The following is a 27,019-nucleotide window of genomic DNA, read 5'->3' as shown; positions in this document are numbered from 1 at the left end:
CCACAACATCATCTGTAAGTGAAGTAAGCTTTAAGAAAACAAGTAATATGACACTCACCTGGAAAGGCATCAAAGGCCATTTAGCAACTAACACCACTTTTGATAAGCAGCTGTTTGTTGTTCACTGTAAACTGTCCCAGAAACAAGGAGAGCAACATGTCTCCCAACAGAGGAAAAGTAACACTGTTAAAGCCTTTAACCCTGAAAAAGGAACCCGAGAGATTTGCTTCAAGGAGTGCACCCAATGCAAAGCTGCTAATCCAAAATGAGCTGTTTACTCTTCAGAGGAAAATTAGTCTTCTCCGGACAGATTAACTTCAGCTAGTGTGCAAACCATGTTCTCTGTCAAGACAGCACCCAACAGGCAGGAAACAAGGCACCTGCTTGCATCAACCTCCCAGACAGGATCCCAAAAGAGTGGCTCTTCTAGGAGCTAAGAGTATAGGGGTTGGGGCAGAGCTGGAGTGGGGGTTCTTCTGATCTGTAGTCAGAGACTCTGAGTAAGTAAATTCTTGGGTGACAAACTAATGGGAGTACCAGAACAGTCTCAGCTCCTGAAAGACCTCATATGCTGTAGAAATTAACTCAATATTCCACCTCCATGCAACAGAATTCTCATTGTTTGACTCATTTGACACTAAAATGAATGTTTAAAGGGAAGCCCAAACAGTCCAAAAAGAATTATTTGATTCTATACCTCAGCCTACCCCTCTTCCCTCCTCAAGTCTTTTGTCTCTCAAGTTAATAAAGCCCCTATTCCTCCAGCAACTCAAGACAAAAATCTGAGTCATTTTGATTATCTTTCCTTAATCCCCCTTCCCACACCCATTTGTTCTATTAGAAAACTTGCTGGTTCACTGTCAAAACATATCCAATCTAACTAACGGCTCTCAACACCTGCGTGATCAAAGCTACCATCATCTCCACTTGCAGAGCTGCTGCTTCACAGATCTTCATGCTTCTACCTTCGGTCCCCTGATCCATTCTCCCACAAAAGCTAGAGTAACCCCTTCATAACATTTATCAGGTCACAATGCTCCTCTGCCCCAAACACACTGCTGATTCCCAGCACCCAGACCCCCAAAAGAAGCCCAGCTCTGTATCGCGGCTGGCAAGGCCCTACAAGATGCAGCCACTGCCAATCCTTATGACCTCATCTACCCTCTTCCAAATTGACAGCACCCTAGTCACAACAACCTTTCTATTCATTCCTAGGCTTTTACATCCTGTTCTCTTTGCATGGAATACTCTCCCCCTTTTTATTCTGCTCAAACTTCACCTCCCCCCAAATTTCCTGACAACCCTATCAAAATCCAGCCATTCCTACAGCTACCACTCTCTGCCTCCTACCCAGCTTCATTTCACTCACAGCACTTATCACTACCTGATTGGTATTATTTATGTGTTTCCTTCTTTACTGTCACCCTCCCTTTGGAACATGGAATTTACCTTCTTTACTGCAATCTCTCTTTGGCCAGAACATACATAGTAGGTGTACATTACAAATATTGTAAAAAGAATGACTGATTTTTTTATCGTAAAATATAACATGTAGATATATAAAATATATTATTTAACAAATAATTATAAATCAAATACCCATAAAATAATCACCAAAGGGCTGGGGATATGGCCCAAGCGGTAGCGCGCTCGCCTGGCATGCGTGCGGCCCGGGTTCGATCCTCAGCACCACATACAAACAAAGATGTTGTGTCTGCCAATAACTAAAAAAAATAAATTAAAAAAAAAATAATCACCAAAGTCAAGAAGTAGAACATTACGAGCTCTCCAGGAGCCTCCTTCCCAGGCTCATTTCCTGACAACAATCATCCCCTCAACACACACACACACACACATACACACATGCTCCCCAGTAACCATCTTGCTGAATTTTGTGATAATAATGACCTGTTCTCTTTGTTTTTATACTACTTTCATATGCAGAATGATAGGTTTTTCAGTCTTAACAAGAGACATCAGGGACAAGAGTATAGACAATTAAAATATTCTTGGAGGGCAATATGAGAGCAGCTATTAAAAACTTCAACATGTGTATCCTTTGATATAGCCACTCAGTTTGTAGGAAACTATTAGAGAAATGCTAATAAGAGTGCAGAAAGTGCAAGGATGCTCAATGCAGTAGTGCCTGTGACACCAAGTCACTATTAACAGTACATATACTCCTCAAAAGCAAATAGTTATACTGACTGTAGCACACCCATATACACTGTATAGAATATTTTACACAACCATTAAAAGCATGAAAAAAGTACAAGATCAAGTATGTAAAAAAAATAAAACCATTTTGTTTTTTTGGGGGAAAGCAAGAATAGAAAAATTATGCCTTGTTGCCTAGCATGTGTGAGGCACTGGGTTGATCCTCAGCACCACATAAAAATAAATATAATAATGGTACTATGTTTATCTACAACTAAAAATATTTATATATATATATATATATATATATATATATATATATATATATATATATACACACACACACACACACACACATACATGAAATTAAGCCTGAGGGCCACAACATGGCTCATTGGTAGAGCTTTTGCCTAGCATACCCAAGGCCCTAGGTTCCCCCAGTATTGCAACAAAAATGAAAAAATAAAAATTATGCATGTGTGTACATGTGTATCATGCATGGAAACATTCAAAAAATTTACGGTAAACTGTCACTGATTTTTCTTTAGGAAAGAGTCATGGGAAATTTTCACCATTTACATCAAACATTTCTGTACTATCTCAATTTTACTTTATTGTGCACATGAGTTTTTTTGCAATCAGAAAAAAATAATAAAGGTACACATATTTTTAACTTAAAAATATATAAAACTTAATAAACGTGGGATAGAGGCAAAATTAGGATTTCTGAATCTCTACAAAGAGATATTCAGTAAAGCTTAGTTCCTTGAGAAGCCACCCCATCCTAGCCAGATGAACCAAAGCTCACAAGAACAACCTCCCACTGGGCTCCAAGCTCTCACGATGTCAAACTGTCTGGCTTCACCTGAACCACAATGGATCTTTATTTCAATCTCTCCATCGCTGATCTTTACACAATCCCTCCAGGTATCTCTTGGTCTAAGCGCGTCCAGTTTAAAATGCAGGCTTTGGTTTCTCCTGGCCTTGGACCTAGGCCTAAGTTCCCGTTGAAGGCTTTTACCCTTTCCCATCTCAGTGATTCCAGTGATAGCCCTTTTTGGCTTCACTCAGCCTTTGGAACAGCACTTTCTTACATTGCCCCAAATACAGCTTTTCACTTTGACACAATTAGAAGCACTCAAAAGTCAAAGCGACCAGTTTTGGGTGTGAGGAAATGGGAAGCACTTGTAGGGAGACAAAGGGGGAAAAATAGGACTAATGGAGAGGTACCTAGGAAAATAAAGGCAAAAAGAATACAGCATAATACCTAACCAGCTAAGGGGTAAAATATGATTTTAAGGTGGATTCCCAAGAGTTTTACTCTGGGAAGAAGCCATCAGAGTCACACAGGGAGCAGCTATATATCTTTGATGCGTCTGTTCAGCAGCAGTCACTACTCAGTTTTTCAAAGGAGAAGCTCTGGCTGCCTCCTTTCCCAGCTTCTGACCATTCTGGTCTGTAAAAACAAAAAAGATGACATATAGTCGGAGACAGGTAGTTCTTCTGTCCAGTGTATGCTTCCAAGAAGGAGGGGAAGCAATAATAATGCCCAAATAATGGCCAACACACCCGTGAGATGAGAGTTTTTTATAAAAGCTAAAATACTCATTTTCACATCCATCAGCAAGGTGAGACTACATACGGCCAGTCACTCAGTACCTGCTCAACCCACAGACCACTGAAATACAGTATCATGCAACACAAAAGGACCTGAGGTTTTAAGTCAGGGTACAAGGGCTCTACATGTACTCTTTTCAGTTCGTGGAAGGTGAGGTTTTTATGCAATTCCAGGAGTATCCATGAAGGCAACACTAGCTCTGGGGGCAACTGAGTCACCATTATCTACAGTTTACTTGCTAAGGCAGACATCCACAGTATCTCTGGCCATTGGTTTTCAAACAGCACATGTATTTCAGAAATGTATCATTTCCAAACATTAAGTACCTTAAATAATCATTTGCTAAAAACACATACACACACCAAAAAAACTCAACAATCTTTTATCAACTGCCGATTCTGCTAGATAACAATTTACAAGAAAAAGACAGAGGTAGTCTCTGCTCTGAGTTCACAATCTAATAGTATTTATTCATCTAAGAATGTGGGTTCCCTGGGCTGGGGTTGTAGCTCAGTGGCAGAGCACTTGCCTAGCGTGTGTGAAACACTGGGTTTTCAATTGTCAGCACCACATAACAATAAAGGCATTCTATCCAACTACAACTACAAAAAATTTTTTTAAAAATGAAAAAAGGCGGCTGGGGTTGTAGCTCAGTGGTAGAGTGCTTGCCTAGCACATGTGAGGCCCTGGTTTAATCCTCAGCGCCACATAAAAAAATGAAGTAAAGATATTGTGTTCATGTACAACTAAAAAAAATAAATATTAAAAAAAAATGAAAAAAGAATGTGGGTTCCCTGACTCTTCCATACTGCCCCAAATACAGCTTTTCACTTTCACACAATTAGAAGCACTCAAAGCCAAAGTGACCAGTTTTGGGTGTGAGGAAATGGGGAAACACCCTTCCAGTCTTATCTCTAATGTGATCTCCTCAGAGAAGCCTTCCCTGTTCCCCCTTCTTCTAGTTAGTCTCCATAAATCACCCTTCATATCACCTACAACTTGTGGGTTTATTTATAAAATCTCTTTTTAATGGCTTCATAAAATAGAGGTTTTGTGTTCTTCACTAAATTCGCGGTGACTTGCTCAATAAATATTTGCTGTTTTTTTTTTAGAGAGAGAATTTTTTAATATTTATTTCTTAGTTTTTCGGTGGACACAATATCTTTGTTTGTATGTGGTACTGAGGATCGAACTCGGGCCGCACGCATGCCAGGCGAGCGCGCTACCACTTGAGCCACATCCCCAGCCCCTTGCTGACTGTTAAAGATTTAAAAATAGCTGGGCATAGTGGTATATACCTGTAATCCCAGCTATTGGGGAGAATGAAGCAGGAGAATCACCAAGTTCAAGACCAGCCTGGGCAACTTAGAGCTCATCTCAAAATGAACTTTCAAAAAAAGGGCTAGAGGGCTGGGGTTGTGGATTAGCAGTAGAGCACTTGCCTAGCATGTACAAGGTGCTGGGTTCAGTCCTCAGCACCACATAAAAATAAATAAATAAAGGTATAAAAATATTATTTAAAAAAAAAGGGGGCTAGAGATACAGCTCAGTGGTAGAGGGCCTGTGGATTCAATCCCCAGTACCACATATAAATAAGCAAATAAGTACATATAAATGCAAAGGTTTTCACTATTTTATTCAGAAGAATGAAAAGTAGATTTGGCATAAAAAGAAATAATGAGAGGCAGACTTGAGAGTTTTTCAAAGAATAAAATAAAGGATTCTAATGTCGTCCCATTGACCACTGCAGCCCTTAGGCATATGTATCTTCAGCGTGTGGATGTTACTGATAGTAAAGGATCCCAATGAAATGGCACCACTGTGAACACCTCCCATAGACAACACTCGCTAGGATCCCTTGTCCCTACTGGCAAGATTCTTATTATGGGTTGAATTGTGTCCTCCTCTCCTGTTAATATATTGAAGTCCAAACCACTCTTCAGAATGTGAGACAGGTTCTTTAAAGGTAATCAAATTAAAATGAGGTCATTAGGGTGGGCCCTAACTGAATATGACTTGTATTCTCATAAGACGAAATGTGGAAACAGAGACAGAGAAAGGATAATGTAAAGAAACATAAGACAGCTCTCTATAAGCCTAGGACAGGCCTCACAGCCCTTCCAAGGAACCAACCCAAAAACCTTGATCTTGGATTGCCAGTCTAGAATTGTGAGACAATAAATTTCTGTTGGTTAAGTGCAGCATTAGCAAACTAGTACAGTTTTCTAAAATCTTCTAAATTTAAACTTTTTTTTGTCCCTATTAGTATTCTTTTTAATTTTATATTTAATTAGAAAAAATTATTAAAAATTTTAAGTTATACTGGCTCTTCAAAGGAATTTTTTCATTTAAAAAGGGCTAGATCCCTTTGTGTTCAAAACACTAGTAAAACTAAGAATAACAGGCACATACCTCAACATTGTAAAGGCTGTCAATGCTAAGCCCCAGGCCAACATCATTCTAAATAGAGAAAAATTGAAAGCATTTCCTCTAAAAACTGGAACAAGACAGGGATGCCCTCTGTCACCACTTCCATTTAACTTAGTTCTTGAAACTCTAGCTAGAGCAATCAGATGAAAGAAATTAAAGGGATAGGGATAGGAAACAAAGAACTCAAATTATACCATTTGCAGACTATATGATTCTATACCTAGAAGACCCAAAAAATTCCACCAGAAATCTCCTAGAACTAATAAATGAATTCAGCAAAGTAGTTGGATATAAAATCAACACCCATAAATCAAAGGCATTTCTGTACATCAGTGACAAATCCACTGAAAGTAAAAATAGGAAAATCACTCCATTTACAATAGTCTCAAAAAAAAATAAGATACTTGGGAACAAATTTAATGAAAGAGATGAAAGACCTCTACAATGAAAATTACAACACACTAAAGAAAGAAAAAGAAGACTTTAGAAGATGGAAAGATCTACCTTGTTCTTGAATAGGCAGAATTAATATTGTCAAAATGACCATACTACCAAAAGCACTATACAGAGTCAATGAAATCCCAATCAAAATCCCAATGGCCTTATAGACATAGAAAAAGCAATTATAAAATTCATTTGGAAAAATAAGAGACCCAGAATAGCCAAAGCAATCCTTAGCAAGAGTGAAGCTGGTGGCATTATTATTACAGACATAAAACTATACTACAGAGCAATCATAACAAAAACAGCATGATATTGGCACCAGAATAGACTGTAGACCAATGGTATAGAATAGAGGACCCCGAGTAGCCCATATAACTTCAGTTATCTTATACTAGACAAGGCACCAAAAACATACATTGGAGAAAAGATAGCCTCTTCAACAAATGGTGCTGGGAAAATTGGAAATCTATATGTAACAAAATGAAATTAAACCTCTCTCACCATGCACAAAATTCAACTCAAAGTGGATAAAGGATCTAGGAATAAAACCAGAGACCTTGCACCCAATGGAAGAAAAAGTAGGTCCAAATCTCCATCATGTCAGATTAGGACCCAACTTTCTTAATAAAACTCCTGGAACGCAAGAATTAAAACCAAGAATCAATAAATGGGATGGACTCAAACAAAAAGCTTCTTATCAGCAAAATAAACAATCAGTGAGGTGAATAGAGAGCCTACAGAATGGGAGCAAATCTTTACCACAAGCACATCAGATACAGCACTAATCTCTAGGATCTATAAAGAACTCAAAAACCTTAACCCCCCCAAAACAAATAACCTAATCAATAAATTGGGCCAAGGAATTGAACAGACACTTTTCAGAAGATGATATATAATCAATCAACAAACATATGAAAAAATGTTCAACATCTCTAGCAATTAGAGAAATGCAAATCAAAACTACTCTAAGATTTCATCTCACTCCAGTCAGAATGGCAGCTATCAAGAATATAAACAAAAATAAGTGTTGGTGCGGGGAAAAAAAAAAAGACACACTTATACATTGCTGGTGGGACTGCAAATTGGTGCAGCCAATCTGGAAAGCAGTATGGAGATTTCTTGGAAAACTTGGAATGAAACCATCATTTGACCCAGCTATCCCACTCCTTGGTTTATACTCAAAAGACTTAAAAACAGCATACTATAAGGACACAACCACATCAATGTTTACAGCAGCACAATTCACAATAGCTAAACTTGGAACCAACCTAGATGCCCTTCAATAGATGAATAGATAGGGAATCTTTGGCATATATACACAATGGAACATTACTCAACATTAAAAGGAATAAAATCATGGCATTTGCAGGTAAATGGACAAAGTTGGAGAATATAATGCTAAATGAAGCAAGCCAATCCCAAAAAAACCAAAGGCCAAATGTTTTCTTTGATATGAGGATGCTGACTCATAATGGTGATGGGGTGGGGGGAACATGGTAGGAATGGAGGAACTTCAGATAGGGTAAAAGGGAGGGAGGGGAAAGGAGGGGGCAATGGGGTAGGAATAATGGTGGAATGAGTTAGGCATCATTCCCCTAAGTACATGTATGACACAAATAGTTTGAAAATACTTTGTATACAATCAATGTCTTGAAAAATTGTGCTCTAGGGCTGGGGTTGTAGCTCAGTGGTAGAGCACTTACTTAGCAAGTGTGGGGCAATGAGTTCGATCCTCAGCACCACATAAAAATAAATAAATAAAAATAAAGATATTGTGTCCATCCACATCTAAAAAATGTTTTTTAAAAAAGAAAAATTGTGCTGTATATGTATAATATGAAATGAATTGCATTCTGCCATCATGTATAACAAATTAGAATAAATCTTTTAAAAATCCAGGGCTGTGCATGGTGGTGCATGCCTATAATACCGGCTACTTGGAAGGCTGAGTCAGGAGAATACTAAGTTTGAGGCTACTCTCAGCCACTTAACAACCCCCCCCCCCCTTTTTCTTTTAAACCTTTATTTATTTATTTTTATGTGATGCTGAGGATTGAACCCAGGGCCTCACATGTGCTAGGCGAGTGCTCTACTGCTGAGCCACAACTCCAGCCCCAAATCCCCATTAAAAAAAAAAAAAATTGTTCTAATTAATTATACATGACAGTAGAATGCATTTTGACATATCATACATAAATGGAGTATAACTTCTCATTCAGATGATATAGAATTACACTGGTCATGTAATTATATATGCACATAGGGTAAAACTGTCTAATTCATTCTACTGTCCTTCCTACCTGCATACCCCCTTCCCTCCTTTCATCCCCTCCATCTAATCCAAAGCACCTCTATTCTTCCCTAGACAACCCCTTATTGTGAATTATCTGCATAACAGAGAAAATTCAGCCTTGGTTCTTTGGTATTAGATTACTTTGCTTAGCGTGATATTCTCCAGCTCCAACCATTTACCGTTTACCAGCAAATATTTCATTCTTTAAGGCTGAGTAAAATTCCATTGTGTATATATACCACATTTTCTTTTATCCATTCATCTGTTGAAGAGCACCTAGGTTGGTTCCATAGTTTAGCTATTGTAAGTTGGGCTGCTATAAACATTGATGTAGCCGTGTCACTGTAGTATGCTGACTTTAAGTGCTTTGGGTATAAACTGAAGAGTAGGATAGGTGAGTCAAATGGTGGTTGGTTCCATTCCAGGTTTTCTGAGGAATCTCCATACTGCTTTCCATTATGGTTGCACCAATTTGCAGCCCCACCAGCAGTGTACAAGAGTACATTTTCCCCACATCCTCACTAACATTTATTGTTGCTTGTGTTCTTGATAATTGCCATTCTGACTGGAGTGAAGTAAAATCTCAGTGTAGTTTTGATTTGCCTCACACAGGCTAGGTGAGCACTCTACCACTGAGCCACAACCCCAGCCCTCATTCATATATGTATATTTTAGTTGCAGTTGAACACAATACCTTTATTTTATTTGTTTTTATTTAATGCTGAGGATTAAACTCAGGGCCTCGAATGTGCTAAGCGAGTGCTCTGGCACTGAGCCACAACCCCAATCTTCATATATTTTTTTGATTGATTGTATTCCTTCTTCTGTGAAGTGTCTGTCAATTCCTTAGACCATTTATTGACTGGGTTATTTTTCTTTGGTGTTACGTTTTTTGAGTTCTTTATATATCCTGGAGATAATGCTCTAAGGTGCTTGTGGTGAAGATTTTCTCCTATTCTGTAGGCTCTCTTTTCACGTTGTTATTTCCTTTGCTCAGAAGAAGCTTTTTAGTTTGAATCCATCCCATTTATTCTTTTTTTTTTAAAGAGAGAGAGAATTTTTTAATATTTATTTTTTAGTTTTCGGCAGACACAACATCTTTGTTTGTGGTGCTGAGGATCGAACCCGGGCCGCACACATGACAGGCGAGCATGCTACTGCTTGAGCCACATCCCCAGCCCCCCATTTATTGATTCTTGATTTTACTTCTTGCACTTTAAGAGTCTTAAGGAAGTCAGATCCTAGGCCTACATGATGAAGATTTGGGCCTACATTTTCTTCTATTAGGTGTAGTATCTCTGTTCAACTTCCTAAGTCTTTGATCCACTTTGAATACAGTTGTGTACAGGGTGAAAGACAGGGGTTTAATTTCATTCTGTTACATGTGGATTTCCAATTTTCTCAATACCATTTGTTGAATAGGCTACCTTTTCTCCATTATATATTTTTGGCACCTTTGACTAGTATGAGATAACTGTATTTATTTGGGTTTGTCTCTGTCTTCTATTCTGTACCATTGGTCTATATATCTGTTTTGGTTCTGATATCACGCCATTTTTGTTACTATGGCTTTGTAGTATAGCTTGAGGTCTGGGATTGTGATGCCTCCTGCTTCACTCATCTTGCTAAGGATTGCTTTGGCTATTCTGGGTCTCTTATTTTTCCAAATGAATTTCATGATTGCTTTTTCTAATTCTATGAAGAATGTCATTGAGATTTTAATAGTAATTGCATTAAATCTGTATAACACTTTTGGAAGTATGGCTATTTTGACAATGTTAATTCTGCCTATCCAAGAGCATGGGAGATCTTCCATCTTCGAAGATCTTCTTCAATTTCTTTCTTTAGTGTTCTGTAGTTTTTTCATTGTAGCAGTCTTTCACCTTTATTGTTAGATGAACTGCCCCATTTTTTTTTTTAGGCTATTGCAAATGGGGTAGTTTTCCTAATTTCTCTTTCAGTAGATTCATTACTGATGTATAGAAATGTATTTGATTTATGGGTGTTGATTTTATATCCTGCTACTTTGCTGAATTCATTTATTAGTTCTAGAAGCTTTCTGGTGGAATTTTTTGGACCTTCTAAATATAGAATCATGTCATCAGCAAGTAGTGATAGTTTGAGTTATTTTCCTATTTTGTACCCCTTTAATTTCTCTCTTCTAATTGCTCTAGCTAGAGATGAAACCCTTTCTTAAAATAAAAAGTAAAAAGGGCTAGGAACTGGGGATGTAGCTCAGTGGTAGAATGCTTGCCTAGCAGAGCAAAGCTATGGGTTCAATACCCAGTACAGCCCAAAAGAAAAAAAAAATCCATACAGTGTTAAGAATCAGTGAAGAGATAAATAATCCATGTAATCCATGTACAAAGCATATTGAATTCCTACATCATATTAAAAAATAAATTCCAGATAGTTTATTTCTTACATTCAGATATTTAGTCTAAGTTGTTTTAATGAATATGGAAAAATATCCTTATGATCTAGAGGACAGGATTAAGCAAAACACAAAAGAACAAATCATAAGGAAATGAATGATAAATCTGGTTTCATTAAAAGTACATACTTTGGGTTAGCAAAAGTCTCTACAAAGTTAAACTATAAGTTTAATAGTATCAAGCATGAGCTAAATTTCTTTTTTAAAAAAAAAAAAACCTCTTACATACCAATAAAATAGGTGAAGAATATAAACAGGCAATTTACAATAAACAAATAAAAGATGCTCACTAGTAATTCATGGAATGGAAATTAAAACAATAAAAATTCCATTTCTCAGGGCTGGGGTTGTAGCTCAGTGGTAGAGTGCTTGCCTCATATGTGTGAGGCACTGGGTTTGATCCTTAGCACCAAATTAAAAAAAAAAAAGTATTGTGTCCATTTACAACTAAAAATTTTTTTTTTCAAAAAAAAATTCCATCTCAAATTGGTAAGAATTTTTAAAATCTGACAGCAACAAAGTGTAGGTAATGTGAAGAACACATACACTAGCTCTTACACTCACTGTTGGTTAACCAGCATTGTTAAGAATATAAATCTGTACAACTACTTTGAAGAATAATTTGGCTATTATCTCAAAAAGTTTAAGAAATAAATACTCTTAGACTCGGCCAATGCCTCTTTTAGGTTTATCCCCAGAGTAATTCAAATAAGTGTGCACAAGAAGAAAAGGCACAAGAATATTCATTACAGAACAGGCATGGTGGTGCATGTCTATAACCCCAGCTATTTGGGAGGCTGAGGCAAAAAGATCACAAGCTGGAGGTCAGTCTGGGCAACTTAGTAAAACTGCCTCAAAGGGCTGGGGTTGTAGCTTAAGTGGTAGTATGCCTGAGACCCTGGGTTCAATGTATCTCTGTCTCTTTCTGTCTCTGTCTCTTTCTTACTCATTCACTCACTCACATTCACACACAGATATTCATTGAAGGGAAGTTTATAATAGTGAAAACTAGAAAAAAAACGTTTACCAACAAAAGAATACATAAATATATGATAGTATATTTACACAATAGAATACTAAACAAGAGTTAATCTGAATGAACTGAAACTGCATTTATTAACATGAGTAGAACTCAAACACAACATGAAGTCAAAGAGAATGAGTTGCAGAATCATATGTATATTATACTGCCATTTATTATACATTGTTAATAGATGCATATGTAGATACATGAGATATATGTCCATGTACATACATATACATACTGTAAGTACAAAAACATGAATGGGAAGGAAGATAACTCTGGAAAAGTGGATACAAATGAAAGGAGAGCTTCAACTATATAAATAATATTTTATATCCCTTAAAAATCTGAACTAGGACAAAACAATACTTTAAAACCTGGATTTATATTATTCTCTATAGTCTTCTATATGCTTGAAATATCTTATCATTATTTTTTATGTAATTATAGATGTAGGAAAGCCCTCTACCACTCAGTTACATCCCCAGCTCTTATTATTTCATTCTGAGATAGGGTATCTTTAAGTTATGCAGGCTGGCCTTCAACTTGGGATCTTCTTGCCTCAGCCTATTAAGTGGCTGGGATTAGAAATGTGTGCTACCACATCCTGCTTCTCATGATTTTTCAAACAGACAAAATGAAAATCTACTTAATAATCTCCAAGAGTCACTAAAACTGTATATATTAAGTGCTGTAAGAAACCAAAGCCCTGGTCCTGGGAAAGAAAATGGGATTAGAACCAAACACATGGTTCTTTGGCTGGTGGATTATGGTGAGGGAGGGAAAAGAAAAGATGTGGCTGATATCACATAAAAAACTGCCTGGGAAAAGTGTAAGAAAATGTCCTTCCAGTTTCTACAAACTCTAGAACTGTGTATCTTACAGGAGGAAAACCTCAGAAGTCCCCAAACAATTTTAAATTTCATTCTCTATTAGAAATCTATTGGTTTTTCCCATTCTTTGGTCAACTGGTGCTTAAGTCTGCCCTTAATGTTTCCAAGATTATGTGAGCAGTGTTTTAATAGTAAGAACTGTGAAAATGCCTTCTTTTACCTGCTATTGAAGTTTTTATCACTGAGATTCATTTTGAAAATACCACCTTATCCCAGCTGCTTGTGGAAAAGGCTAAATAAGAAGCCTGTCTTGGGGCTGGGTATGTGGCTCAAGTGGTAGCGTGCTCACCTGGCATGCATGAGACACTGGGTTCAATTCTCAGCACCACATAAAAATAAAGATTTTTAAAAAATGGTCAAGATGGTAAATTAAAAAAAATATCAAAAGCCTGTCTTACTGCTATCATTCTTATGAACAAGACTGTTTCTATATCATTCAAATCATGGCTTTGGCTTGCAGCTGCACAAGTAGACTCTATAAGCTTTCCATGGTGTGGGGGTTACATCAGCCATAAAATCACTTGAGGATTTACCAACACTGATCAGAATCCATACTTCTGCTGCAGGCAGGTATGTTATATATCAGGATTCTGACAAATCCTCCCCTTTAATCTTTATATGGAGACACTCAACCTCAGGCAACAAGCATGGTTCTGTGTCTCTCTACTCTCCCTGAAAGCAAGTCCTAATGTACTCTTGATAGTAAGAAAGACATGTCTAACAAGTCTTACCAAACCCTACTGTCAATGCCATAGTTCTATTACTTTCTAATTTAGAAAGTGACTTAACACTTTCCCCAAAAATGTCAGCCTGAGTTTCAGAAAATGATACAAAATCTTAGTAACTGAAAGACAACTTAGAGAACTTGTCTAAACGAGCAAATAAACTGGGATAAAGATAACCCCAGAGTATACGCAGCAGAACTCAGTGGATACTAGATATCATAGACTAAATCTGACTCAATTCCTGGGAGGGCCAATTTTATGTAAGTATTTCAGAATATCAGTTTAACTGGTAAACAAAACACTGTGCACTGTTGTGTTAAAACAAATAAATCATATGGATTAAAATGCAAAACTCAAGGTAGGATGCATGGGAAAAATGAAGGAACGTTGGGCAAAGGGGAAGAAGGTTAGGGAGGAGGTATGGGGGCAGGAAAAATGGTGGAATAAGATGTACATCATTACCCTAGGTACATGTATGACTGGACATATGATGTGACACTACATCATGTATAACCATGTAAGTGTAAAGTTGTGCTGCAATTGTGTACAATGAATCAAAATGTATTCTGCTGTAACATATACCTAATTAAAATAAATAAATTTTAAAAAATACCCCCCAAAATGCAAAACTCACATGAATTTTTAGAATAAAATATTTTTTTTTACTTCTGCATCTTAGAGTCTTATGCTCTTAAAGAGAATCAAGCCAGGCACGGTGGTGCATACCTGTAATCCCAGAGGGTGAGGCAAGATTACAAACTCAAGGCCAGCCTGGGCAACTCAGCAAGACTCTGATCAACATAAAAAGAAGGGCTGAGGATGTGGCTTAGCAGTAGAGTCTCCTGAGTGCAATCCCCACTACCCCACTTCCCAAAAAGAGAATCAAAGAATGACCAGATACAGCAATCCACTTACATGAAAAGGACATGGTAATCATAATGATAACCACCATTTATCAAGCACTTACTGTATTCTAGACACAGTGATTTGAGTCTTACATGGTTTATCTCATTTAGTCCTCATAATGCTATCAGGCAATTTTAATAATATAGTTCTTTCCAGTAAATACAGGAGGAAGCAAAAGGTAAAATAACGTTCCCCCATTTGCCCAGCTAGTAAATGGCAGAATTGGTGTTTGAGCCCCAGGCTGTGTGGTTTCAAAGCCTGTGACCTTAATTGCTGCCTGAAAAGCTTGAAATTGAGGCACAGAAAATCTGATTAGTCTTGAACTGAAAGATATTTAATCAAATCATGTATCTTTCTGTTACTCAAATTTTCTCAGATTCAAAAGAAGAACAATGCTTATTCCTTTCTTCATCCTGATGAAGATCCAGAAGCTCATGGATATATACAAACAGCATCCTATTTTAGAGCTAAAAAAAATATGGCTACAGAAAAACATGTATGAGTATTAATGACAATTTTATTCACATTAGCCAAAATGTGGAAATTACCCAAATGTCCATTGGCTAGTAAATGGATAAACAAAATATGTTATATATACACAACAGAATATTCTTCAGCCATAAAATGAAATTAAGTACTGATATATGCTACAACATGGATGCATACTGCAAATATGATGCTAAGCTAAAAACGCCATGTGCACAAGGTCATCCATGTACAATGTCAATTATATGAAATGTGCAAAATAGGCAAATCCATAGAGACTGCAGGTGGATTAGTGGTTGTCAGGGTTAGGATGCGAGAGTTCTGGGTTATAAGGAATGAGAAGTGACTGCTCATGGGTGCAGGGTTACTTTTGGGGGAAGGTGAAATGTGCTTTAATTAGATAGTGGTGATGACTGCAAAACTCTGTAAATATAGCAAAAAAAAAAAAATCACTGAATTTTTCACTTTTAAAAGGTGAGGATTGGGCTGGGGATGTGGCTCAAGTACTAGCGCGCTCGCCTGGCATGCGTGCGGCCCGGGTTCGATCCTCAGCACTACACACAAACAAAGATGTTGTGTCTGCCGAAAAGTAAAAAATAAATATTAAAAAATTCTCTCTCTCTCTCTCTTTCTAAAATAAATAAATAAATAAATAAAAGGTGAGGATTATGGTGGGTGTGTGAATAAAGCTCAGTAAAGTTTTTTAAAAAATATTTTAAAAAACAATTAGCCAAAATAAATGTAAAAATACTTTGGATGAAAGTTTCACAAACATATTATACTACATTTTAAATATTATGCATTTCATGCTTATAAAAACACATCATATACACTGCACAAAAGCATGGCCTTCTACTATCTCTGCTTGGCTGCCATCTTGTCCTAGGAGAATCTTAATTCACTTCAAAGTACTTAACTCCTCTAGTTCCTGAATATCCGGTTAATAAAATGATAATAAAATGCAATCTAAACTTCTGCTGATGGAAACCCCAGGGACTTGTCCTGTTTTAAAAGAGAAAGGGAAAGAAGCCATAAAACCACGAAGGGCCTATAATCAAGGCCAGAGAGGATAACAAGACTCTAGATCTAGTGGAAGTGCTTTCTTTTTTTTTTTTTTTTTGGTACCAGGGATTGAACTCAGGGCACTCGACCACTGAGCCACATCCCCAGGCCTATTTTGTATTTTATTTAGAGACAGGGTCTCACCGAGTTCCTTAGTGCCTTGCTGTTGCTGAGTCTGGCTTTGAACTTGCAATCCTCCTACCTCAGCCTCTCAAGCCATAGGGATTACAGGCATGCACCCCCACACCCAGCTCTTCCTATATTCTTCTGGGAGCAGCTTATCAGGATTTTCTATAGTGAAATCAGGTAATGGAACAACTGTAAGATATTGCTTTAGTAAAATAACCATCAACACCAAAACAAACCCTTACCTTCATGTGGTGCTCAACAAACACACTATTCATTTTCACCTCAACAGTACTTGTATATAGTATAAATTTTTACCCCCATTTTAAAGATAAAGAAACTAAAGACACAAAGTCATCCAGTTAATGAGAGGCAGAGTCAATTCCAAGTTCTGTGGTTTTGTACCATGCCTTGTTAGCATTTTTCTCTTCATCCATCTTGGTACCTATTTTTTACCAGATTAGAAAAAAAGGGTTGAGTCTGTTTTTACAACATGAACTTGGCCCCCAAGAATTCTTAATCTCCCCTTTGCTTGTTTCGATTGGTTGCATTCATTCTGTAAGTCTCCATAAGAAATTCTTGCTGATAGTTGCATTAAACAAATATTTTTCAGCAAATAAATCAATCTGGCCAGACCTCTCTTATTAATCTTTCATAAATAATAAATGAAAAGACTCAAACTCATAAAATTTTTATAAGGATAGAGATTCCTTTTCCAGTTGCTGAAAAAGGTTTTAGAATTGACTCAGGAATGCTTTTACTCAGCTGGACCTGTGAAATTATTTCTGGAACTGTCCAGTTTTTGCTTTCCAACCAATCAAATGGTGATTGGATATTCTAGATGGGAAACTCACAGGCAAGATCTTCAGTGCTGGAATCATCACCTTTCACACATATTCTGATATTTCCATGCAACTAGATGTTTTTGAAGTTATTATTAAGCATCGTTTTCCTTCTTTTTTTCTCCCTCCTCTACTGGAAGCATACTTTCCACTTCCTTGTGAGGCATGAAGGTTTTCACCTCTCTCAGAATTCCAACAGGAAGCAACTATGACACAAATGAAATTACTTCATACAGTGTCACTCATCAAATCAGTGGAAGATCCAGGGATTTACCATACACTGCCCTAGCTAAGCCTTTCTCCAAGACCAACACACTGACCACCACCACATGGACCGGGCAGTGCTCACGAGAGCAGTAGCACTTAGGGATGAAGTAAGAGAAATTCTCGTTTCCCTGATAACTGAAGAATTAGTAGTTTTATTTTCAAAACCCAAGGAAGACTGAGGACTGATTTTCAGAAAAAGGTGGATTTACTGATGAAGGCATTAATAACATTCCTAGATTTGTTAAAAAGGTATGTTCTGTATTGTGTGCATATATGAATATATAACAATGAATCTCATCATTATGTACAACTATAATGGACCAATAAAAAAACGTGGAAAGAATTTAAATTAGATTTCTACACATTCAGTCCTTAGCCTCCTTTTTTGCAATGATTTTATAGTATTGACCTTGTTTAATTAATACTTTATGATACCACCTTATAAAGGCATAAGAATTTCTACTTGATGTGGAAATAAAACAAAAACTTTAATGTAGATACAATGTCTCCTTTCAAAATGCACATTCACAAATGTAATATAAACGAAAAATTACTTCCTCTAGAAAATTTCCCTGAGCTACTCAGTTTAAAGACAGCACCTTTCAATATTTGAACTAAATGAACTTACATAGTTTTACCAGGAATGATAGACTTTCTCTAGCAAAGGAATCATAAATCATATACTCTGAGTTATAAGGAAGTCAGACGTCATTAAGCCCAACAGCTTCATTTTAAAAATGAGAAGATGCTAAAGTTAAGACTCGCAAAGTCTTACAGATGTTTAACCACAGGCCTGGGTCTTGATTCCTGACTCCTATAAATTCTTTGAGATGGATGATACTTAACTTGCTGGTATCAAAACCAAAGGTATTAAAAATCAGAATGTATAATACAAAGAAGCTGTTTCTGCTTTTAATATTTTAGATCATAAATTCTTAACTTGTGACTCACCCTACTGAGTTGATCCAATAACCTTTGGTTCTGCTCTGATAGCTCCTGGACAGCCCGTGTTTTTTCTCGATCTGCTTCCCGAAGATGAACTTGTTGTCTCTCCAACTCATCCTGTAGCTGTTTCACATCACTCTCCAGCTCTGACACTCGCCCTTCCCACTCCCCTTCTCGGTTCTCAAACCGTCTTCTCAGTTCATGTTTCTCTTGTTCTAAGTGCTAGGTGAAAAGCAAAAAAGGATTAAAAACTTTAAAAAATCCCAGTCTTTTTTGTCTTTTCACATTCTTAACTTTTCCTCTTCCAGTCAGTGAGGACAACAAACCACCTGCCTCGGAGGATTAGTTGCCCAATTCACAGCTACATAATACTCCCTTCCTTCAGAGCAAGGGAGGAGCTGGTTTCACAGGGGAAACATCATTTGTATTAGAAATACTTAATGTTTACTTTCCTTGGCATGTGGTTCTAGACTTGGGAATTCACTTGGGATTCAACAAGTCAACTCATGATTTGGTGAACTGTATATTTAAACGCCTAAAAATGAGTCCTATAACAAAATATTCATAGTTTTACCAGGGATGATAGACTTTCTCTTTTGCTTTTGGGGGTGCTGGAGGTAATCAGGAATTGAACTCAGGGGCCCTTGACACTTGGCCACATCCCCAGCCCTACTTTGTATTTTATTTAGAGACAGGGTCTCACTGAGTTGCATAGCACCTCGCTTCTCCTGAAGCTGGCTTTGAACTCTCAATCCTCCTGCCTCAGCCTCCCAAGCCGCCGGGATCACAGGCATGATTTACCATGCTCGACCACTCATTGCTTTTTAAAGGGGTCTTCTTGGGAACTATTTATTATGCATGCCTTAATATCAGACCCTTACAACTGCAGAATTTTCAAAGATGCTTCAGATTAATCATTTCTTCTTACAAATAAGGCAACAGAGGCAGTTAAGTGACTAGTTCAAGGTCAGTACTAGTAAATGGCAGGGCTGGGATTTGTGTCCAAGTCACATGACTAGTGCTCTAAATTATAGCTTAATAAATATATGTTCTGCATTTTAGGTATTTCTGTATTGTTATATATTTCAAAGTCATTAAGACAAGTTCAGATTCAGGTCTACTTTAAATTGTGGCCTATTAATAAGCCTTGCATATTTATTTCTGGTCCATTCATCCATTCTTGAGAGCTATGTTCCTGGGGACATGGTGATGAACAAAACAGACAAGCTTCTTGCCTTTATGGAGTTTTAATTCCAATGGGAGAGACTGAAGAAGTAATAAACTGTGTGTGATAAAGGGTATGCAGGAAAAGTACAGATGGTTTAAGTAGCAACTCAATAAAAAAGATCCCTGTGGATTGCAGGAAATATTTTGCCTCTGTGAGACAAATACGGATGCCTCTTTTCAGACACAAGTATATCCTCCTACTTAAAAAGCATGTTATGTACAATAAAAGAGTGCATACTTCAAGCAAGTTAAAGTAAGAATCCTCACCTCTTGGTGCTCTCAGAAAAGTTCTAATGATTGTTCAAAATATACCACACCAGGGCTTGGGATATAGTTCAGTTGGTACAGTGCCTGCCTTGCATGCACAAGGCCCTGGGTTCAATCCTCAGCAACACACACACACACACACATCCCCACTCCTAAGATTGTAATTCAGCTGGGAATGGAATGAGGTCTAGACATCTATGTATGAATATAAACACAGGTACATGTATTTGATTTTTACAGGAAATTTTGCTGCCCTGAGGGCTGGCACTGAGCTGTTGTGCTCTTTCAACCTAAAATGAGCACATGCATTCTCCTTTTGAGTACTCAGTCATCTCTTCTTAGGCAGCTACACTCTTACTTGACTGAAGTTCTCAGCTTTCAAAATATTTTTGGAATGCTTCTTTTGGGAAGCCTCAGGGATAGCTTATCCTCATGTAAGAAAATCATTCCCATTGCTTTACATATGAGGTGTGTCTAAAAATGAAATTATCCCATTTCACCCTGCTATCTAATTCCCCTTACTTTGCTCTAAGTGATTTATGAATGTTTCTGAAAGTCAAATTTACCCCCTCACAGAGGAAAATGTGCCACAATTGAGGGCAGCGAAAAGAATATGTTGAAAGATAAAAACAGCAATCCAAAATTAAAATTCTGAGCCCATTAGCAAAGATTTTTCTCTGAGAGCTTCCAAGATGACTACTTTAAGGAGACCACTCGTTTGGTTACTGCTGGTATATTTGTTGAAAAAGTCACATCACTTTACTTTTATACATAATACAATCTCAGATTGGAGCATGTGGAAAAAGGAACAAGGCATGGACTTCTACTCACCAGCCTGAGAAGTTTTTGCTCTGTGTTTCCCTGACACTGCTAAACTTACAAAACTGAGAATGATTTAGTCAATATAGAAACTTCATAAAGATAGAATGCAGAAAAAAATGCTAATTGCAATACTAAAACTGTGATACTTGGTTTATTGAATTTTTCCAAAATGAAAGACTGAGCAGAAGGCACCAGCAAGAACTCAGTAATCAGTGTTACTGAGAGGCCAGATAAATTAGGCTTGTGTTCTAAAAGAACAGAGAGACTTAAAAATATTCAGCAAACAGCTGCTAGAGAACAGCCCAACCAAGCAACTAAAACAATCCAATCCACGTGGGGGGAGGGGCTGAGGACAGGTGGTGCTGATCAGTCTAATCTGTCCTTTAACAGGAGACAAACTCCTTATTTCTTCAGGAATTATATATTTAAGTGCTAAATTAGCCAGAAAATTCTAAGCAGAATGTTGGAAAGCACAGATATCAGGGTCACCTATGCTCTCCCCTTTTTTCAGGGTTATATAGTATTTTAAAAGTTAATATCAAAATTGTCAAGTTCATCAAAATAAGGAAAGTTCAAGAAACTGTCACAGCTAAGGAGAGCCTAAGGAAACAAAACTAAATGTAATATGGGACCCTGGTTGGGATCCTGGAATGCCTAAGGAGACAAAAACCAAATGTAATGTAGTATCCTAGATCAGAAAAAGACATTAGACAAAGGCTAAGGAAATCAGAATACAGTAAGGACTTCAGTGGGTATCATGAATTGTGGCAAATGTATCATACTAGTGTTAGCAAGAGGAAACTGGATGCAGAGTACATGGAAACTCTCTGTACTTTCTTTCCAATTTTCCCATAAATCTAAAACCAACTGTTCTAACAAACAGTCTACTTAAAACTCCCAAAAACCAAAAATATCATTAGCATACATAAAATAGATCTTTACCAAAACATATCTCTGAAAAAATTAAAAAGGAGTAAGAAAAAAGTGTCACTATGATCATAAGTCCAGGACATGGTTCTTGAAAAATACAAAGAGAAAGAATTGTTCTCTAAGAAGAGCAAGCACTGAATGCAAATCAGTACCCTGAGGTTTGCTCCTCTAGATCTGGTAGTGACTCCCAGATACACATTTTCAACCCTCTTCCCCTTAAAAAAACCAAAAAACTACTATAATCATAAGAATTGGCTGACAGTGGAGGAAGGAAAATATAACTGAAGGAAGAGACTACCTCTGTGGTAAGGGATGATCCACTCTCAGCCATAAGAGAAAAAAATTGGGTACTGTACAACAACAAATATTTTAATCCCTAAAGAATACAAGTATAGAAATACAAGTTAGTTTCTCAGTTCATATTCTGGGGAAAAAATTAAGGACTTGGTTAGATATGTTTTTAAGATCAAAGGGGCTTATAGATGCAGTAGAAACAAAAAGTCTTTAGAACTTAAAGTATATGAAAATCTGATTCCATGAAAGAATATAGTCTTGTTGATTTGAGGATGAGAAAAATGGCCAAAACCTAACAGTTTTTCTAGAAAACTTCAACTTTCAATTTAAGAGAGACGTACAGCTAAACAACTTCTATGTTAACCTTTAAACCATTAAAAATTTTAAATAGTATACCTTTAATTTGAAAAATGTAGGCTCAAGTACTTGATATTTGAAATGAGAAAACAAAATCTTGGGTTTGGCACAGAACTGGAGAGTTACTCTATGAATTTATGAATAAGTAGGAAAGATCTTGAAAATGGATTGTTTGGCGCTGGGGCTGTAGCTCACTGGTAGAGCACCTGCCTCATACGTGTGAGACACTGGGCTCGATTCTCAGCACCACATAGAAATAATTTAAAAATAAATAAATAGGCTTGTTTGTCCTGAGGGTTTTTTTTTTTTTTTTTTTTTTTGGTACTAGATATTGAACCCAGGGGCGCTTACCCACTGAACCAAAACCACAGCCATTTTTGATATTTTATTTTGAAACAGTCTAGAAAAGTTACACAGGGCCTCACCAAGTTTCTGAAGCTGGCTTTGAACTTGTGATCCTCTTTGCCTCAGCCTCCCAAGCCTTCCTGCCACTATATCTGGCAGGAAGGTGCCAATTCTGAAGTAGCAAGGAAACAGATGGCACTAAAATAAAACCCATCTAGGGGCTGGGGTTGTGGCTCCGTGTTACAGCTCTTACCTAGCATGTGTGAGGCACTGGGTTCAATTCTCAGCACCACATAAAAATAAAGGTCCATTAACAGCTAAAAAATATTTTTCAAAAAATAAAAGAAAACCCATCTAAGTGTAAACCACCATTCTGTGAGTCCACTCATTTTTTGTTGTTGTTCTTGAGATGGGGTTTCAATTGTTGCTGCACAAGCAGCCTGGAACTCATCTTCCTGCTTCAGCCTCCCTAATAGCTAGTATCATAGGTGCCCTCATGCCCAGCCTCCACTCAAATATATCTTTCAAACCAACCTGTGAGAAAATGTGTTTGACTCCAATGTATGAGTTTTGGGAAAATCATAAATCCTTCTTAAAGAAAGGGCTCTTTCTTTACTCCCAAATGTTTAATTTGATTGAAAACACAGTAACTGTGTTTTCAAAAACTATACTGTGGGGAAAACTCATTTGCAGTTATCAAATGAAACAGTCCAATGTAAACTCGAGAGTAGCAAAACTGATTAACATTAAAAGAATTAACAAGGGCTGGGAGTATGGTTCAGTGTAGAGAGCTTGTGAGTCCCAATCACAGCACCATGTGCACACACATACAAAAAAAAGCAACTAATGGCAATATTTTTAAATGTTAATATGTTTTTAAATGTTAATATATTTTAAATGATTTTTAAAACATTCACTAAAAAATTAGAGCTGGGTGCAGTGGTGCACACTTGTAGGTCTGGCTATACAGGAGGCTGAGGCAGAAGAATTGCTCAAGCCCAGGAGTTCGGGGCCAGCATGGGCAACACTGCAAAACCCTGTTTCAAAAACCAAAAAAAAACTTAGAATACTTTCATAATTTCAACTATATCTAGAAGAACTAACATAAATAAACTTGAAAATTTTTAATTTGGTTATTTTTAAATTGTGGTAAAATATACATAATATACAATTTACCATTTTACCCATTTTTTTAAATAAGAATGTTTACTATCTTTTTTTTTTAATTTTTTTTTTTTTTTAGTTCTCGGCAGACACAACAACTTTGTTTGTATGTGGTGCTGAGGATCGAACCTGGGCCGCACGCATGCCAGGCGAGCGTGCTACCGCTTAAGCCACATCCCCAGCCCATTTTACCCATTTTTAAGCATATAATTGTGTTAAGTACATTCACGACATTTTGCACCAATGTCCAGAATCTAAAAAAAATTTTATCACTACTGTTCATATGCTGACTCGCAGAAGAGTGAAGACCTTAAATAATAGTTTGAGAGATTAAAACGTTTTTATTATTGCCCATCAAACCAATTACAAAATGTCAAAGGTAATTTGTTCTTGTACAAAAACACTTTTTGTTGGCGTGGAATTTTGAAATCTTTTTCCTTTTGAAGAAACGTATAAAGACTCCACATGGAAAACAGGATGTAATTGTACACTCAGGATTACTATGAAATCTATCACTAATCAAACTGATACGATGTTCCTTTCAAGTCAGCTGTCTCTTCAATCAAGTTATCTCACCAAAGGAATTTCAAATCTCAAGTATAAATCTCAGCAGTAGTACTTCTTTACAGACTCGAGTAACTGAATCTCTTTAGGGAAAAAAAGACACTCTTTTATTTCTAGACCTCTAATTCAAGTGAAATCAAACAATTCAATTCATTAGGTTGCTTTTTGGCAGTCTCCACATAGCTTTCACAAACAACTTTTCAGAGATGAATCTTGAGTTCATAACAGGCAGACCCAGTTAACAGGCCAGCTGAACCACACGGCACTCACTCGTTTCCTTTTTTTCCTGATTTTACTTTTGATATGCCTTTGGACTAGACACACAAAAATCTTATTAAAGAAATGTTTCTGATTCCACCGACTGTTCAACCAGTAGCAGTGATGTACATGAAACCCAACTAGGGTCAATTTCAGACCTTATTCAGGTCTGTACTATTTTTTTTTTCTCTCTGGTAAATAAAGAATGAAAGAACTGACAGCAATCAGTAACTTAGTAACAATAGCAAATGCAGTCAGAAAAGAAAAAGCTTGTCTCCACTATTGTAGATGACAACCCCTTTCCATTTTTTTTTTTTGCAAATGTAATTTTCAGAAATGTTAATATTTGCCAATGCTAATATTCTGTACTTCATCTAAGACTCTTTTCTGGTTAAGAATAAGAAAGCAAACAAGCATAGCTCTTAAAGACTTTGGTCTAGGAAACTCAAAAACATTACAGATACTTTAAAAGATATTTATAAAAGTTACAAGTAATACAGTTCTCGTAGGTTGCACCTGGCATACAACTGCAAGCCTGAGACCTAGACCACGGAAAAGTATGGCTTTTTACAAATAAATATTGAGGCCCAAATTAAATCCACTACCAGCAGTCACATGTTGAACCTCTTGCCTGGTTTCTGCAATGGAACCACATTTCCTAATCCCCAAGTATTTGAAGGCTATATAAAGCTTCTGTATGGGCACTTGTTTCTCATAACTTTGACCTGCCAGGAAGTTAAGACAAGGGCATCTGGAGACCTTAATGCCCAAACTGGAAAGCTTTAGGCTAACACCCCGATTACAGATTAACTACTTCCCTGAAAACCTGGAGCATATCTTAAATGCTTACCGACTTTCTCATTTCTCTGTGTGCAGACATCGTCTCAGTGCTGTATAAATTAGTCATACTGTAAGCTCTATTTTAGATACTGTGTACTGTACATATATAGAACGGCAGTGAAGCCATGCACGGACCCATTTGCCGTGAGCGGGGTGGGAAAGTCAGGTTGGTTCAACGAATATCCTGAACTAATAATTAGAAACCCTCTATCCTACCTCCTGTTCCAGATTATTTTCTTTGAGGTGGCGTAAGCAATGGAAGGGGAGAGAGTGAGTGGCTCCCTAAACTGCCTAGAACTAGGGGTACCTGGCCTGCCCCTACTTCCCACCCATTCAGAGAGATCCTCACCTCCAGCTTGTCCGTCAGCTCCTTGTGCATCTGCTCATACTGCCGGCTCATGTCCTGGTTCCTCTCGAGCAGTGCCTTGCCCAGACGAGCCGCCAACACCAGATCCTTCTCCTTCTGCCGTATCACCGACAGCAGCTCAGGGTCCTGGGCAAGCGGCGGCTGTGGTCCGGCCCCCTCGGCTGGAGGCCCAGGCTCGGCCTGAGGATGCTCCCCGGGATCGGAGGGCCGCTCCCCGGTCGCCAGCAGCGCCAGCTCCTCCTCTAAAGCTAGTTCCAGTTCCCCAGGGCCCCCGGGGAAGGAGACGAGGGCGGTGGCGGCGGTGGGACTCCGGACTGCGTCCCCGGCCGCGGCGGGCAGCTCCATGCAGCAGGCGCTGTCCGGCTCGGCGGGTGCTGAAGCGCGGCCGGCCAAGCCCAGGCAAAAGGCGGACATGGCCCGCGCGCGCGGAGCCCGCAGCGGTGCGGCCCGGCCGGCGCGCGCCAGGCTGCAGGGGGGAGGGGCCCCGCCGCGCCGCCCCGCGCCCCGCGCCGCGGCACGCGCCCCTCGGGTCCCCGCGAGCACTGGGCGCGGCGCGCGTCGGCCCGCCCCTCCCCCGCGCCGGCGGCACGCGCCCCCGCCCCCGGGCTCAGCTGCTCGCGCGCGCCGGGGGGGGGAAACGAGGATGGGGGTAAGAACAGGAAGGCCAAGGAAGGGAAGGCCGAGGGGCCGAAGCGGGAGGGGAGATTGCGAGAGGAACGCCGCCGCCGCTGCCGGGTTCTCAGCCGCCCTGTTGCTGCTGCCGCCGCCGGACAGGCAGCGTCTCACGGGGCGGGCTGCGCTCCGCTGTCGCTGCGACGCTCGCTGTCGCTGCTGCTGCCGGCGGCCGTTCTCTGCAGCCGCGCTCCATGTCCCTCGACTCGGCGGCAGCCCCAGCAGCAGCGGCGACGGCGGCGGCTGCTGCTGCAGGGGCC

The 27,019-nt window shown here is 38.5% G+C and overlaps 1 protein-coding gene across 6 annotated transcripts in view; it reads right to left on the bottom strand.

Moving 5' to 3' along the window:
* The window catches only part of Bicdl1 (BICD family like cargo adaptor 1), a 94,901-nt gene extending 68,370 nt beyond the window's left edge, over positions 1 to 26,531 (bottom strand). For 2 of the 6 annotated variants that reach the window (XM_058583166.1, XM_046456428.2), the window contains exons 1-2: positions 26,070 to 26,529; positions 18,659 to 18,874 (exon numbers count right to left, since the gene is read on the bottom strand). In XM_058583166.1, the coding sequence (XP_058439149.1) occupies positions 18,659 to 18,874; positions 26,070 to 26,501 (648 nt within the window). In that variant the 5' untranslated portion in view covers positions 26,502 to 26,529. Of the gene's footprint in view, positions 1 to 18,658; positions 18,875 to 26,069 lie in introns of all 6 variants that reach the window. The other 4 variants (XM_058583167.1, XM_046456427.2, XR_009227987.1 and 1 more) reach the window with 3 other exon arrangements.
* Positions 26,532 to 27,019: the final 488 nt, after the last annotated feature.

The sequence above is a fragment of the Marmota monax genome, unplaced genomic scaffold, assembly GCF_021218885.2.
Source record: "Marmota monax isolate L192 unplaced genomic scaffold, Marmota_monax_Labrador192_F-V1.1 WCK01_AAM20220418_F8-fsc00185, whole genome shotgun sequence".
Classification (NCBI taxonomy): domain Eukaryota; kingdom Metazoa; phylum Chordata; class Mammalia; order Rodentia; family Sciuridae; genus Marmota; species Marmota monax.
Note: the sequence above shows the minus strand (reverse complement) of the source record. Positions and strands in the feature narration are given on the sequence as shown.